This window comes from Falco punctatus (assembly GCF_963210335.1).
Source record: "Falco punctatus genome assembly, chromosome: 5".
NCBI classification, from domain to species: domain Eukaryota; kingdom Metazoa; phylum Chordata; class Aves; order Falconiformes; family Falconidae; genus Falco; species Falco punctatus.
Genome location: NC_137584.1, coordinates 717,735 through 732,843, shown reverse-complemented (window position 1 = coordinate 732,843; position 15,109 = coordinate 717,735). Strand labels below are relative to the sequence as shown.

The 15,109-nt window shown below is 45.1% G+C and overlaps 2 protein-coding genes across 14 annotated transcripts in view; one reads left to right on the top strand and one right to left on the bottom strand.

Moving 5' to 3' along the window:
- The window catches only part of USP45 (ubiquitin specific peptidase 45), a 60,663-nt gene extending 52,947 nt beyond the window's left edge, over positions 1 to 7,716 (bottom strand). For 3 of the 12 annotated variants that reach the window (XR_013928198.1, XR_013928199.1, XM_080388021.1), the window contains exons 1-3: positions 5,466 to 7,110; positions 3,889 to 3,978; positions 1,799 to 1,856 (exon numbers count right to left, since the gene is read on the bottom strand). The gene's annotated coding sequence lies outside the window, so the exon portion shown is untranslated. Of the gene's footprint in view, positions 1 to 1,798; positions 1,857 to 3,888; positions 3,979 to 4,489; positions 5,395 to 5,465; positions 7,112 to 7,530 lie in introns of those variants that run through there. The other 9 variants (XM_080388019.1, XM_080388028.1, XM_080388024.1 and 6 more) reach the window with 8 other exon arrangements.
- A 148-nt stretch (positions 7,717 to 7,864) lies between these two features.
- Positions 7,865 to 13,642, top strand: TSTD1 (thiosulfate sulfurtransferase like domain containing 1). Of its 2 annotated transcripts, none has more exons than XM_080388038.1 (3): positions 7,865 to 11,512; positions 11,852 to 11,903; positions 13,222 to 13,642. In XM_080388038.1, exons 1-3 carry the CDS (start codon positions 11,077 to 11,079, stop codon positions 13,283 to 13,285), a joined length of 552 nt encoding a protein of 183 aa, XP_080244164.1. In that variant the 5' UTR covers positions 7,865 to 11,076; the 3' UTR covers positions 13,286 to 13,642. The 2 variants fall into 2 exon arrangements, with proteins under 2 accessions (XP_080244164.1, XP_080244163.1); XM_080388037.1 differs by having other exon boundaries at positions 9,934 to 11,512; positions 11,744 to 11,903.
- Positions 13,643 to 15,109: the final 1,467 nt, after the last annotated feature.

Here is a 15,109-nt window from a genome sequence, read left to right as displayed (position 1 = left end):
GTCAAATATTCATACATTGCAACCCTGTGAGCTACTCTGTTCAGGAAAAAAAAATAACATCTTGTTGTGTACCACAAACAGCTTAATAATGTTGCCTGAGCTACCAGTACCAGATGTTTTCAACTGTGAATCCACATTTATGTATAGGAAACCTCTAAAATGTCCAACATTTCAGAACAGCAAAAGATACATTCTTGCTGCAGATCAAAGAGATAAGTTTGCCAAAGTTTAGACGGTTTGTCTAAGTTTTTAAATCTTCTCTGCATATGCATTTAGACCTTTGTGTTACTGAAGCTCTGAGAGACATGGGAATTGACCTGTATATTGAACTCTGTATTCCCTCTCCTTTCTTATCCATTAAGCCGATCAGCAGAACAGTCGTCAATATCAATACTGGAGCACCACCATCACTGGTATCTGAACAGCCTTCACTGAAGTGAAGCAGGTAATCCATATCTCCGAACTCCAGTTCCAGGTTCCTACAGATCTGGACAGACATCTCTACATCTGCCACACACACTGTTAGTGCTGGAAGTTTTCTGCATGAACGTATCAATTACAGATTTACTTTGGACAAGTCAAACTTCTACATAGTATGAAAGAAACCTTTACTCTGCTTCATTGCATCAATGGCTTCATTGCATCAATGGCTTCGTATCTCCTCAACCTTTCAAAATGCACTTCCATTTTTTTCAGAATGGCACATTTACATAGCAATCAGGTTACACTATATTAAATAACATTATGTTCTTAAGTCACAGATTTCAAAATTTCCTGCACTTAAGGGTATAAAGCTTCAAATGTTCAGACATGTAAGTGAATGCCACTGAATTCAGCTTTGCTGATTTTGTAGGTTCAAAGTCATGTTCATACAGTAAGATCTGAATATTTCAGCTCTTGACTATTTATATTCAACAAATGTTAGCACGCCTTGACATCAACATCCATGCATTATGGCATCCCTAGAACATGACAAGGTGCTTCAGACCCAAACAACTTCAACTGTGCATTTCTGCCTTGGCACCTTATCATATATACCCAAGCTTCATGTGAAACTACCTATCACTGCTTGTCACAGCGCCACTTAACTGAGCACAAGATTCATCGAGACATTCATCAAATAGTAAGGCTGATACATCTTCTGTTAGAAAACCCATGATTTTTAACTAAATTATGTAAAGAGTCAATAGCAAAGACAGCAAAAACATCCTCCCTAAAGGAACGTAGTTGTGTTTAGGTTATTCAACATTGACATAAACAATCTACGAGTTCATTTCAGCACAAGAATTTTTATCTCTTTGGACAGATTATGTAAGACTGTCCAAACCACAGATTTCACCCCAATGGAAGTCACGTTTGTATCAGTACATTTTAAGATCTTGGGTAACTTCATGGAAGAACAATTATGGGCCTGACCAGCTGAAATACAAGCAAGTCTTTACCACCTGTGAAATCCTGTGGCCAGGTGATACAATCCAGATCGGGGCACACAGAGCCCACCACTGAATCCACTCTCTCAGGTCCTTCAGGACACGTGGAAAAGACAGTGTCATCTGGTACCCGCAACAACCGAAAAATGGTGTTTCTAGCCCAACATAACTGACATGGCATTTGAAATGAAGACTGGGATGAGAAGCGGGCATTCACACTGCAGGTTTGGGAACCCACCAAGCAACACAGAGACTTTTGAGTCTTATTTCAGTAAGAGCAGGCAAAACAAAAGGTAACATGGACCATTAGATTGATCAGTTCTCATGAACACACACAGACAGGCATCCATCAGACAATGTTTACTGACCTGTGAGCTCTTGGAAAAGCCTCAGCGTATCAAGGACCTAACCAGCCAGGGTTTGTGCCTGATTTTGAAAAGCATGTAAGTGGGATCAAAGAGTAAGAGCAATGAGCTACTCTGTATGCATCTACAATGCAAGTAGCACAGTATATATGCAGTACTATCTGCATTTTTCCCATATATTCAGAGACAGAAAACACTACAAATAAAAGATCTCATATAACAGTTTAAAACATGATCAACATTTCAAATCGAAACATTTATGCCAGGAATTGGATCATTATATTTAATTGAGATAAACAAGGAAGAAATCTAAGGTGCTTCAGAAATTACTTCTCAGAAATATTTCAGTTTATGGGAAATAAAAGATTGAGATTTTACTGGAATGAAAACCCTGAAGAAACACAGACCCAAGAAAGAATGAAATACAGCTAAGAAAAAAGCAAGAGAGAAAATCAATAGGAACCTTCCTGTTGACCATAGGGCACAAGCCATTCAGAACATGCAGGCAGAGGAGAAACAAACTATTTGCACAAAATGAACTCGATACACTTGAGATTAAAAACCATGGCAATATTCCCATGGTTTGCCTCTTTCCAACCCATTCTCCTAATCTTTGAATGTGTTCAGTGAGTAATTTGTCACTACAGCCATCAACTGCAGAGTGACGCTCTCTCTTTCCCTATGCAGAAAGCAGTCTCCATGAATCCTTGCTTGGAAGTTTCTTTTTGTGATGGAAAACCAAATTAAATGGGAAATTTTTCATTTTGTAGACACAAAATCAAGTCACAGTGCAAATACTTGACTAATGAATCTGACAAAAAAAACCTGATTTTTGTGGTAGAAAAAGCTGAGTTCAGTAGGTATGTTAGCTCCACCCTGATCTCCATTTGGCACACAGTAAAAATCTTCAAGTAGAAATTACACAGTTTCATGGGGATAAAAATAAAAATATAAGGAGCTAAATCTCTTCTTTTTAAACAATCATTTCATACAAAAATAAGAACTAGTCCTTGCAAAACATGTTCAGATTCTCTGACCTCAGCATACAAGAGTTTGAAGTGTAATCATCATCACTTGTTATTCTATTTACTTTTTCGCTTCTTAAGACTCCTAATGCCAGTTTACCTACAAAAAGCTGATTAAGATCAACAGCTCCTCATAACTGCTCACTTCAATCTTTCTAGAAAGAACAAATCACTTCAAAAGCAGCAGAATGATCTGCCTACCTAATTTTAAAAGCTTCAAATTTGACAAAATGCCAGAAATCAAAACACTAAATTTGTTAAGTTAAATCTAAGTTATGCCTAGACTATTTTAAATGTAAGGTATACCTGAAATAGTCTATATTTAACAGCATTAATATTTCTATATTTAGAAATGCACCCTCTTCATAAAGTATATATTTAGAAACTAAAAATAGCTGGGTGTAGTTCCCAAAATACATAATTGGTATTTTTAAAAAATTTCTTTTTTACTGGAACTCCATAGAGCTACGACCAATAAAAGATACAAGGCTAGTGTGAACTAGAATTCACTTTTCTTTGGGGGGGAACACATCACACAAAAAAAACCCAAACAAACAAAAAAACCCAAAGAGGTCATTCCTCTTCACAGCATTTTTATGCAAGAGAGGTGGAGAAGCAAGCTATATCTTCACTGTCTAGACTCCCCAAAACCTATCCCCATCTTATCATCTTGCACTCCTTCCTTAGAAGCTCAGTCCTTCCTCCTACAATGTGTACAGCTCACCTGCTAAATTTTGAAATGTGCCACCTTAGTGAGTTTTCCCATGATGCCTTCGCTACAATGCTTATTAGAAACCCAAACCAGATCATCAGTACATTAGAGAAATAACCCGCTGTGCTACTACCACATCACTGTATCCATCTGTCAAGACCCACTTTTGCCCTTCTCTTGTAACTAGGGTGCCAGCTCTTTCAGGCAAATGCCACGGATTTGTTCTTATCTGTGATAATACTTATCACAACATTTTTCCTGATTCTTGATTAACTAGGAGGATTACAGTTGCTTTGCTAGAATGCAAACAAGAAAAAATTGGTGTAATAACCACCAGCTCATGTAAGCATCCTTACCTCATGAAATATAGTCAAGTGAATCTACAGGTAGTCTCCAGGCACTATTTTGGATACAGGTAAGACTCTCCCAGTAGGACCTCCCATTAACTGTGAAAATAATATTGTTAATTATTTATCAGTGAGAACCTGAATTCAAAGAAGCTGGGGCAAATACATTAACCTCAGTCCCTCAATTCATCTGAGGTACTCTAAATTCCAGCTGTCTCGCCACTTGTAGTCCTATGTTCAAGTTAAAATGATACCATTTTATGTTGCTAATGCAAAAAAAGCCCTGCATCACACTGAAAAGTCACAGCATGCACTAAATACAGTGAAAAATTATCACTTTCAACTAATTTAACAAAACTGTCCAGCTGTCAACAGCAGCCTAGCACCAAAGCAAGGGGCTGAGGAACAGCACTGATGTGCAGATTAAATGCAAAGGCCAAGATGCTCCATTAGCACATCCATGAAGGGTCTTTATGAGCTTCCATGAAACTGTAAGAGTACAGAAAGAAGAGTCTTGCACAGGTCAGTAATGCCAGATCCTCTGCAGAATTGCTACGTGTTTTGATATAAGCTGCGACAATATATTTTGGATGTCTGTTTCGAGCGTTACCTGTGGCATTTTGGCTGGCTTGCCGCTAGATCAAATGTCACCCAATCAGAGCAAGAACTGCATCCATCACAGTGTAGCAACCGGGCAGTGTCACCCATCAGAGGGCCAGGAGGCTCAGCACTCTTGACAGCCACCGAAACCTTTGCGGCAAACAAGCCCATGCTGCCTGCTAGAGCAGTAAAAGGACCAGAACTGCTGACTGGTAGTGGCAGCAACACTTCTTCCCCTGGAAAATGTCATCTGAAATTCTGAAAGTGTCATCTCCAAGATTTCCTAGCCCAAAGGCACATCACACATCCTACACCGTCACTGGAGCTCAAACGCCAATCTTGACATTGTATTACAGTCCTAAAAGGGTGAGACACTGATGTACTTTCTGCGCAAAGATGAGACGGAGCCCTCAGACCACTAGATACAACTTTTCAAGTGACAGTAAAAATCCCATAGCATTTCTCACTTTAATTAATACTTCCATCCAGCCACCCATGCTAAATATGGCCTGTCAGCATTCATGTTTTCAGATTTCCTACTGAAACCCATTTGCCACAGAAAAATTACTTCTAAGGATGAACAGAAACCAGATGTGTCCAGAAACAAGAATGAAAAGACCCTGTAACTGGGCTCATGACTAAAGTAAATTGAAGGACTGAGTGGGTAAAAGGAACAGCATTTTGATGACATATTTTTGCTAATATCTTACAGCAAAGGTCTTACGGAAAATATCAGGGATACCCATCAATACCCAACCTCATACAGCAAACAACTTTTGCTTATGTTCTCTATCCCACCTTAAACATAATTAAAAATAATATGAATAGACCAAGAGGGAAAGATTAACATGGATTTTCTTACAAATTCATGCTTCAAAAAGCCAAACACATAAGCACCATAAAAAGAGCTGTGGCTTGTAACTAATGATGTTGGCCCACAAGTGAAAACGCAGTCAGATGGCAGAGCTGACAGACTATGCACTCACATGATATGAACCCCAATGCAACAGTGCCATCGCCACAGAAAATCTGAGGGTGTAACAACTGGAACAGCTGGAGAATAACCAGTGAACTCACAGTATCTTGGCAGGATAACCATGTGGACAAAAACTTGGAAAAAAGTGGTCCAGTTGTTGTAAGACCACATAAAGGGCAACATGAGCAAAGGATGAACTTCAGAGAAATACTGATTGTGTCAAATCTAAAAAAAAAAAAAAGGAACTGTGGTTGCAGCACAGCATGTGAGACAGCAGGCCCACACAAGATAATACGTTAAGCTAAGACTCACCTTGCATCCCTGCCTAAAGGGCCAAGTTGGTACAGATGAAGGAAGGCAACGGCTGCGCTTAACATCCCATCTCCTCTGGAAGGGTGTTGTGGGAGTCAGCTAATTAATGGGGCAAAACAAATGAAACCATCAAGGGCTACAGAAGACTAGTCTGAGCTCTCTGAAAGTCAAAGTCTTGCCACCCAGAACAAAACATTTCATTCCATTTTCTTCCTCCATACAGACTGCCCCAGTTTGCTTTGGTGACACATCTAAAGTGGAACAACTTGTCCTTGATCTACGATTGATGCTTACAGCAGAACCCATGAGACACTAGCTGCATTTCTGTGAACGTCGCAGAAACAAAACTACAGAGCACCAGTTCTTCAGTATTTCATGAAGACATCTGACAAAATATTTACAACCGTAGCAAACTGCAGAGCGATTTCACAAAGGAATACTCTGCTAACAATCTGGCACACGTTTGTGCCACTACTATGCTTCCATTTGAAAAGCTAGAAAATGAGAGTGGAAAGAATCCTTTAAACACAACCTTGCTATATATGCTAGTATGAGAGGATTATTTAATGGAATTGGGAAATACTTGTAGCTAAAGATGACCAACAAGAATACAATGCGCCACCTGGAGTTATTGCCATCTGCTTCTATGTTCTTGATGTCTTACTTTACTCTTCGGTATCTGTGTTCAATTTGCTGTCTTGCGTATTCTGTTTAACTGCACAAGTAGCAACATACCTATAGCGAGAGCTGGATGAAGTCCTAAAGCAAAATACCATCAACAGCAAAAGGTGGAACGACATCCAGGAATCAGAGAATCAAAACATTAACTCAAATACAATACGCAGAGTTGCAGACAGGGGTCTAAGATACCACCTCTCTGATTAATCAAGAGGACTGTCACCAGGCTGTCGCCTAACCACCAGGAATACCAGCCTGCATTCACAGAAAACAAAAGTTCAGGTAGCAGAGTGCCAGCGCTGCAGCCACACTAACCGCCTGCTGCAACACTTGGCGCGGGGAGCCCACAGCCTGCCTTCACGCAGCCACGCAGCAGTGGCAGCAGGCCGGCAGTGGCATCACCAGGCCAGCATATGCCACACTGTCAGAGCGGGGCAAAAATAACCACGCCAGCCTCATGACACAGAGCGGCAAGACCGTTTCATAACAGCGTTCACCTGCTAACTTGCCTAATGCAAAGTGATCAGAGCTTATGTTTAAACCCCACCAAAGGCGACGCTACCGACCCTCTCTGACTTAATAGACAGAGAAACTGCGGGTCACGGCGAGAGCCCGGTGCTGCTGCCCTCGTGTTACGGTAGGGCCAACCTATTTTAGACCGAAAGCGGCCGGCCGGCACCTACCCACTCCGCGTCCCCGCGGGCTGCGCTCGGCCACCGGTGCGGAACGTCGCGGGAGGAGCGCCGGGAAGCAGCGGGGGCGGCCCTCCCGGCCCGGGGACACGGCGAGGCAGAAACACACACACCCCCGCCGGGCACAAGTGTCGCGCCCCCTCCCCGCGCCCCGCCCGGCTGCACCTGCGCTGCGCTCCCCAGGACGCGGCTCCACAGGCCGCGGGCCCGGCCCCCGTCATGGCGGGGCAGATCGGCCCGGCACGGCCCGGCACGCCGGCCTCGGCCGCCGCGCGTCGGCACCGAGGCTCCACGGCCCCCCGGGCTCCGCAGGGGGAGCCCGCCGCGGACACGGCGCCCCGCGGGCTATGCCGGCGGCCTCCCCCCTCCCCGCCCCGAGCGCCCCGCACTCACGGCGCGGCCGGCGGCAGGCAGGCGAGCGCGGCGGCAGGAAGCGGCAGAGGAAGCTGGGCCTTAGCCAGTCCCGCTCCGCTCCGCTCCGCCCGGCGCGGCCCGCCCCCGGCCCCGCCGCGCCGCTCCCCGCCCCAGCCTCAGCCTCAGCCCGGACGGCTCCCCGCAGGCCCCGGGGCGGCGGGCGGGCTGTCCCCGGCGCCGTAGGAGCTGGCAAGGGGGGGGGCGGCCGGGGGCAGGTAGCGTGGAGGGCGGGTGGGACCGGGGGGTGGTGCCGGGTCGGGGATGGAATGCGTCTTCCCGGTAGGAAGGGCGGCGGGGCGGGAGCTTGCTGTGGCCCGCCGAGGGGCGACAGGTGGCGGCGGGTCCGCCTGCGGGGCGCCCTGGGGACCCAGTGCAGAGAAGGGCAGGGGGTGCGGAGGGAGGGGGACGTGACGGGGACACCTCCGCATCAGAGTTTGGCTGGAAGACCTGGGGACACCACAGTAGGTTTGTGGGCGAGGGGAGCAGGCCAGCAGGCTCGCCTGTGCGCAGGGGTGCGGATGGTCGTACCTAGAGGCTGTGCACAGGGGTCTGGGCCCTGCCTGGGGTTTCAGGGCAGCCACTGGGGAGTGACTGGAGGGAGGTCTGAGCCAAAGGTGCTTGTCCCAGCCGAGGGACTGGCAGAGTAGAGGGGGTCCAGTGTGAAAGGGACGAGGAGCTAGTGGAAACTGGGATGGAGATTAAACTCAACATGTGGCTAAACAGCAAGGGAGGCTTTATTTGGACAGAAGGCAAATCTGAATTAAGGATTGAGAGATGGTTTTATTGGAATAAGCTTAACCAGTGGTAAACCATAGAGCAAAAAGGAGATGTTTGCTGTGTTGCCCCTCAAAAACCAAGGATGGAGAACCTGTAGTGGATCTGCTGACAAGCACACTGAAAGAATGGTTAGAGAAGCATGTAGAAGTCATTGGACCAAGCAAAGGCAAGATGTCAGGAAGGGTATTGTTGAAAGAGGTTGTCAGATTAAGCAGGATTTGATTTAGGTAGGAAGAATTCTTTAGGCACTTCAGTGACAGTGGTGACAACTGAGCACAAAGATCGGCAGGCAGGCTGCAGACTGTGTAACAGAGGAGCCCAGACACAGGCTGTGAACACCATGTTTGTGGGGTCTGTATGTGAAGGGGTGAAAGAGTATGGGACAGCAGCCTGAAACAAACTGGATTAAGAGGTGGGTCCTTCCTCCTCTGCACAGGAGAGATTAGAGAATTATTGCACGGCAGGAGTAGTAACTAAAAGGTTAAAGAGAAGGAGGGAAAAGTGAACATGAAGGGAAATATGCTAATTTAGCACAGGAGAGGAGACTAGAAATATGTGGAAAAGGTAGAACATCAGGGCACTGGCAGAAGGGGAAGGCAAGCAAGGGAGGTAGGAAAGATGTGACAAAATTTTTCCCAAAGGAAATGGTTTGACTTCTGTGCAGAGAATAAGGACAGCAGGCTTTATGCATAGTTTCCCATCACATTGAGAAAAATGGGATATAAATTAGAGTTGCATGTTAGGAAAACAGATATGTCACAGGAATCAGCCAGGTCCCCAGTTTTCCTCCAGAAGCACTCAACAAGGCAAAAGCAGAGCCAAAGAAAGCCGAAGCTGAGATAGAATCATGTTTGGGGTTTGGTAATTAGAGACAATGAAGGGTCAATGGCAGAGAAGAAAGAAACACAAAGAGCATCAGCAATCAGAGGCATGAAAGGAAGAAAAGAGAAAGCAGAGAGGGACAGCCAAAAGCAAGTGTTCGAGCATGATTAAAAGTACTGTAGGAAGGCTGAAAAGTTGGGAGGGGAGGTAGATGATAGGAAAAGAAGATGTGGTAACAAAAATATCAGAAAGGCAGTAAGACCTGATGAAAAACTAGGTCTGAGAACCATTTCTTCAATCAAAAAAGGCTTCAGTGAAATGTGAGATGAGGATAAAGAATGTGTAAGGGTTAATCGTGCCGCTGGCGATGAGCGAGGGAGGCTGTGCAGAAATGGAGAGAGAGTCCCAAGAGGTGAAATTAAGAAAGCTGCTGAGGAAAGGTTGAGTGACTGCTAGATGACAGGCCATGAAGGCAAGAGAATTGAAACGTGCTGCTTTCCCCCCTTTCACCGGTTGGGGGAGTTTGCCTAACTTGATCTCCTCTGACTTCACCATTCCTATTTCCGCAAGCAAGCTAGTGTGTTCTCCCTTTATGTGTGTGTATGTATGATCCAGGCTCAAATTAAAGCCGTAAAATAACTTATAAAAATGCAACATTATGTGAATATACATTTTATGCAAGTGTCCTGACACTCCACATCACACACTTTATGCACCTTATAGTGATATATGCAATAAATGGAGACTGTGGTTGTTATTTTATCTGTAGTAAAGAGAATTTCTAGAAGTAGTCTATTCTACCCAAACCTTGTTGAAAATGCAATCACATAAAACTTTTGACTCATATATAGATTTACTGCTTCAAAGAGAATTTGCAAATGCCTGTCAAGGGGGCCATATGGAGAGGCTGGCAGAAGGGCAGCTAGTGAACCAGTTATATGTGCCAAGTTCAATTTGTCACACTTTACAGTACCAAGAAATATTTTGTTCTCGTTTTGAGAAGGAAAACCTTCATTAGTAAAGATTCAACAACATACTCATCAAAATGCATCTTTTATGAAGAGAAAAGATCCAGCATGTCTGCCATTAAAGACTGGAACTGCTGCAAGGCAATGTATCTACAAAGGTATATAGTAAATACAGAATGATTTAAAATGCATTGAGCCCTCATTTCTCCACTTGAAACACGGCTGTCAGTCCCTGGTGCTGGAAGACTGACGGCTTTCAAAACCAAAGCATACCCAAACTGGGGATGCTGGTACTGCCCTTGGACCACAGCTCCTATGGCTGTAAGAGAGCAATGAATGGCAAGGGTGAAAACGATGCAGGCCAGTGCTAAAATCACCTTTTCTCCTCAGGTGTAACACTGAAGGTTGGGGTTTTTTTAGTTGCGTTGCATGGATATGGTATCAAAATTAGTTATCCCTGATCAAACCTCCCAGCAGTTGGTACTTCAAGGCTTCTTAACAGCTTGGCTGAGTTGTGAAATGACCGTGCCAGGGCAGTGGCAGTTGCTGGCTGTACTGACACCCGCACCGGGGGCTGCCTCATGAAGCGGCTCGCCCGTGGCTGGTGGGCCCGGGCCGCTTGGCTCCATGCGGCTCTGGCCAAAGCCAGGCCTGCCCTGAGCCCAGGGGCTCACTGGCGGTGCCCGGCCTTAAGCTCTTCGGCTGTGTCTGTGCAGAGATTTTATCAACATCGAGTCATAAATTGTCAGAAATCGGAGGGATTCGCAAGGAAAACAAACCGGAAAATGTATTGCTTTTAACCCACCCCGGCCACGCCGCTGGCGCTCTCCCAGCCACGGGCCGGGCCAGCGCCGGTTGAAGGCCTCCGCGCCCCCGCCGCTGAGAAGAAGGCGGTGCCGCCCGGGGCGCCGTCTCCTCCCCCGCCGGCGGGGGCGGCCGCCATCTTCGGAGGCGGGTGATGGGGGCCGGAGGCCGGTGCTGGCGGCGGGCGGCGCGGGCCCTACGGGCGGCGAGCGGCTGGTGGCGGGCGGCGGCGCCCGGTGAGGCGGGGAGCGGAGCGGGCGGCTGGGCCTCTCCGAGGGCGGGCGGCGGGGTGAGGTTTGCCGGCGCCCGGGGTAGTCACCGTGTGAAGGTGCTAAACCTCGTAGGGGGCCATGGCCTTCCCCGAGGGGCGGGGACAGCGGGGGCCTGCGCCGGGCTCACGGGCTGCGCCTCCTGGTCCGGTCCGGGCGCGGCGGGTGCCACCAGCCGCGGCCTCTGCACCGGCGGGGCGCCCGGCCTTTCCTACCAAGAGCTCAAAGACTTGAAGAAGACCGGCGTCCTCCACATCGACGTGCGGGAGAGGTGGGAGATCGACAGATCCGGAAAAATCCCAGCATCCATCAACATACCGCGTAAGTTATGAACCTGCTACACGGAGGCGTTGGGTGTTCCCTTGGCTTGGCGGTCAAGTCTGTGGGTAGGTGGCCATGACTGAGCAAGGAGGAGCTTTGCTAGGCCGCTGCTGCTGTGTTGCGAGGCTAACCTTTTCCTCCAGAGGAACTAGAAGCCTTACGGTGTAAGCTTGTCTGTGGATGGAGAATAAACAAGACCTCCTTTCCCCCACCACCCCTTATATTTCCCAGTGGGTGAATTAGTGGAAGCTCTACAAATGGACCCAGCGGAGTTCAAGGAGCAGTACAATCAAAAAATGCCATCCAAGACAGACCTTGTGGTTTTCTCCTGTTTGGCAGGAACAAGAAGTAAACAAGCACTTGGTTTTGCCACGTCCTTGGGTTTCAGCAGGTATGATATGTGTGTGTTAAGGATGGGATTAGTGCAGCCTCCCCCCATGAAGCAGAACTTATACTTGGCTTCTTGCAGGCAAGGGTAAAATTGTAAGTGTGGGATATGAACTAAACTGGTATTTGAATTAGACACTGCCTCTTGTCTCCGCTGAACATTGAAAGACACCATTGGGTGTTCAGCAAAGTGAGGTGTATTGCCCTGTGAAACAACCCTTCAGCAGCTCTGCATGTGTGCCGCAGATGATGCAATCTGCTGCAGGACTGTGCTGCCACTGAAGGGTCCTTCTGCTTCTTAGGGGTCCCTCCCCAAGATGTTGTTTCTTTATACAGCTTCATAAGCACTAGTCCTGAGACAGAGGATGACTGGAAAAGTGGAGAACTGCTTGCTTTGGTAGAAGTGCAATCTTAGATTAAATAGTTGATGAAACCACACCCTTTGTTAAATTGCAGTTCTATCTGTGCAGTTCCCTGTTGACAAAGTACACCTTCACTTTAAGTAAAATGTTGGATTGTTTGCCCATAGTAAAGCAATGAAGGCAGTGGCTAAGAAGACAATGAGATTGACAGAGTGAAAGCAAAAGCAGCGTTTAGTTGGCATAATTGTTACACATGTGCCAGGAGAGGTGCCTTGCTAGCCTGAAGACTGCAGAAGATTTTAAAAATTGGTTGTTTGTACATGTTTTCACTGAACTGCAATTCATTAACTGGAATATCCATGCCAATTCTAGTCAAAAGTATGGAACCACATTCTTTTTTTATAAATACGTGGGTTTAATAAGTGTAAAATATCTTCCATTACCTGGTTTTTATGCTGCCTAATTGAAGCAGCCAGTATTGTGTTGCACGGTGGGTTTTTGTTTTCCAGTTTTATGCAGGCTTATGTCAGATCTATAGAGTGTGTAGGTTTGCAAGGAAGTAAAGATCAGTGCGCTGCCTTTATTTGATGACATCTCAAGTATTGGACATAATAACATGCAAATCTCCCGCCACACCGAGTCCATTTTTTTTTAAAAAAAAAAAAGAAGTGGCAATGGGTTTTATTGATCTGGCTGCTACTACTTGCTTGATGCTTGATCTCCAGCACAGTGTAATTTGGAAAAAAAGGCTTGCAGAACACACTGCATGGAAGCAGGCAGTATTAGAGTGCAAGTAATGTCAATCTAGCTCATCGAACCTAGGTGCAAGTGTATTTGATTGCAGTGAATTTCTTCATGTTTTTTTTTCTCTTGTGTTGGTTTGGGTTTATTGCCATGTCCTCTTAGGCATCTTTTTCAGGAAGAGTCCTTCTTGACATTGTATCTTCTGCATATTTTCAGAGTTCAGCAGTATGCTGGTGGCTTTCAGGACTGGGTAAAACATGAACTTCCAGAGAAAAAATGACTGCCCCAACTGTTGCCCCATCAAGGCTTCAGGATGGTTTGTTGGTTTTAGCATTCAAACTACGTGCATTCCACTTCCAGAATACAGCCAGCTCACTCCTGTTTTCTTGTGTAAATGGACATTCACCTCCAAATAGCCATGTATATCAATTGCTTGGTTTAAATTATATGTAAAGACTACAACATGAACAGGAGACATAATATTTGTTCAGTGTTTACTTTGGGCTGTGTTTTTTGGTGAAGGTATATGAAGAAAACCTAAGTGCTTATTACACATACCAAGATTTTTGTATGATGTAGTTTATGACTGTTTAAACTATTGATGATAGGGCAAATAAAATTATTCTTTTCCAAATAACTGTGTTGGGTAGTTTCTTTAGAATAGTTAAACTGCAGGTATTCTAATAGAATTGGGATAACTGCCCTGAGCACTGTTCATTATACTTCATGTGTAACTGAAGTTTTAAAACAGTTGCAGTGTTTTCAAAGAGTCCAAGTAGAGTACAGATTTTTAGGTTTGTGCAGTGTGACCTTAAGGCCAAAACTTCACTACTGGTCAGAAAATAAAAAGGGAAACTGACCTGATGCTAGAATACTCACTATTGAAAATGTTGTGTGACTCCTTATTTTAAAAGTATATCCTTCTCTATATGTAGATCTGCTTCTAAACACAAAATGCTATTGCATTCAGTCGTCAGCAGTTCCCTCAGCAGTTCAGTAGCAAGTGACAACCTGCCAATATTTGAAGTTATTATTACAAACCATTTTAGGATGGAAAACCTGAGGTGTCCAACTCCCAGCCTTGTTTTTATGCACGTTAATTTTCATATCTTAAACATTAAAAAACAAACCAACCAATCCCATCCCTGCCTATAATTCTGCATAGTCATAACTTTAAGGATTTTTTGTTTTTTAATGCTGTTAGTAGTTCAGGGGAAGTAGAAAGGTGAATTGCTTTGGCCCTGAGAAAATTTAAGTCATAGCACAGAAGTTGAGGACTCTACAGGACGTTTGAAAAAAGGAATTAAAATTTCACCTTCTGCTGTAATCAGTATTGTAAGCAACGTGAACTTACCCTACAGCTCTTCCATTTGACAGTGCAGTCTGTATGGTGAGAAGAGGATCTAAAACATACACCTTCTCAAATTCAGAGAAGTAACTAATCTTACCAGCATTTTATTTCGAGTAAGTTCCACAGTCTCTGCAGTCATTCGCTTCTAGAGGACAACTCCTGTAGTTACCACAGCCAGCTGTGCTACCCCAACATTCTATCTTAGAGAGGTTTCTGTTCTCTCATCTTCACTAATAATTAAGAGACCCTGTAGTGTTACTGCCATAATAGTGAGTAACGAGGGCATTTTTCTTTGAAATATCGTTGCCTTTTTGGTGGTCTTAGTGGTATACTTTATTTCTAATCCATAGAAAAAAACCCAGACAATTTAAGAACCGTGATTTAGACATTGCCAAAACACTAGTTTATTTTAACTGATGACTTAGTGGGAGTAAGATGAAATTAAAATGGCAGGATGAGTATGGATGTTATCTTGCTGTGATCAATTACTCTACAATTCTTGCTATCTTACTCTTGAAGGTCTTTTTCAGACTGAAATAGGAAGAATAACAGATGCCAACAGTGCCGTTTCGTTTAGCCAGATGCTATTATCTATTAATTTTGCCTGTTTAACATGACCTAGGTGGTCAGTTTCACAGTGCTGTGGGCACATACTCAAAGGGGCAACTGAAGCCTGCTGTTGGCTGCATTGTGCCAGGCCTTACCAGGACTAATGATGCCTTTTGATCTACATCATTAAGATCAGATTGTACA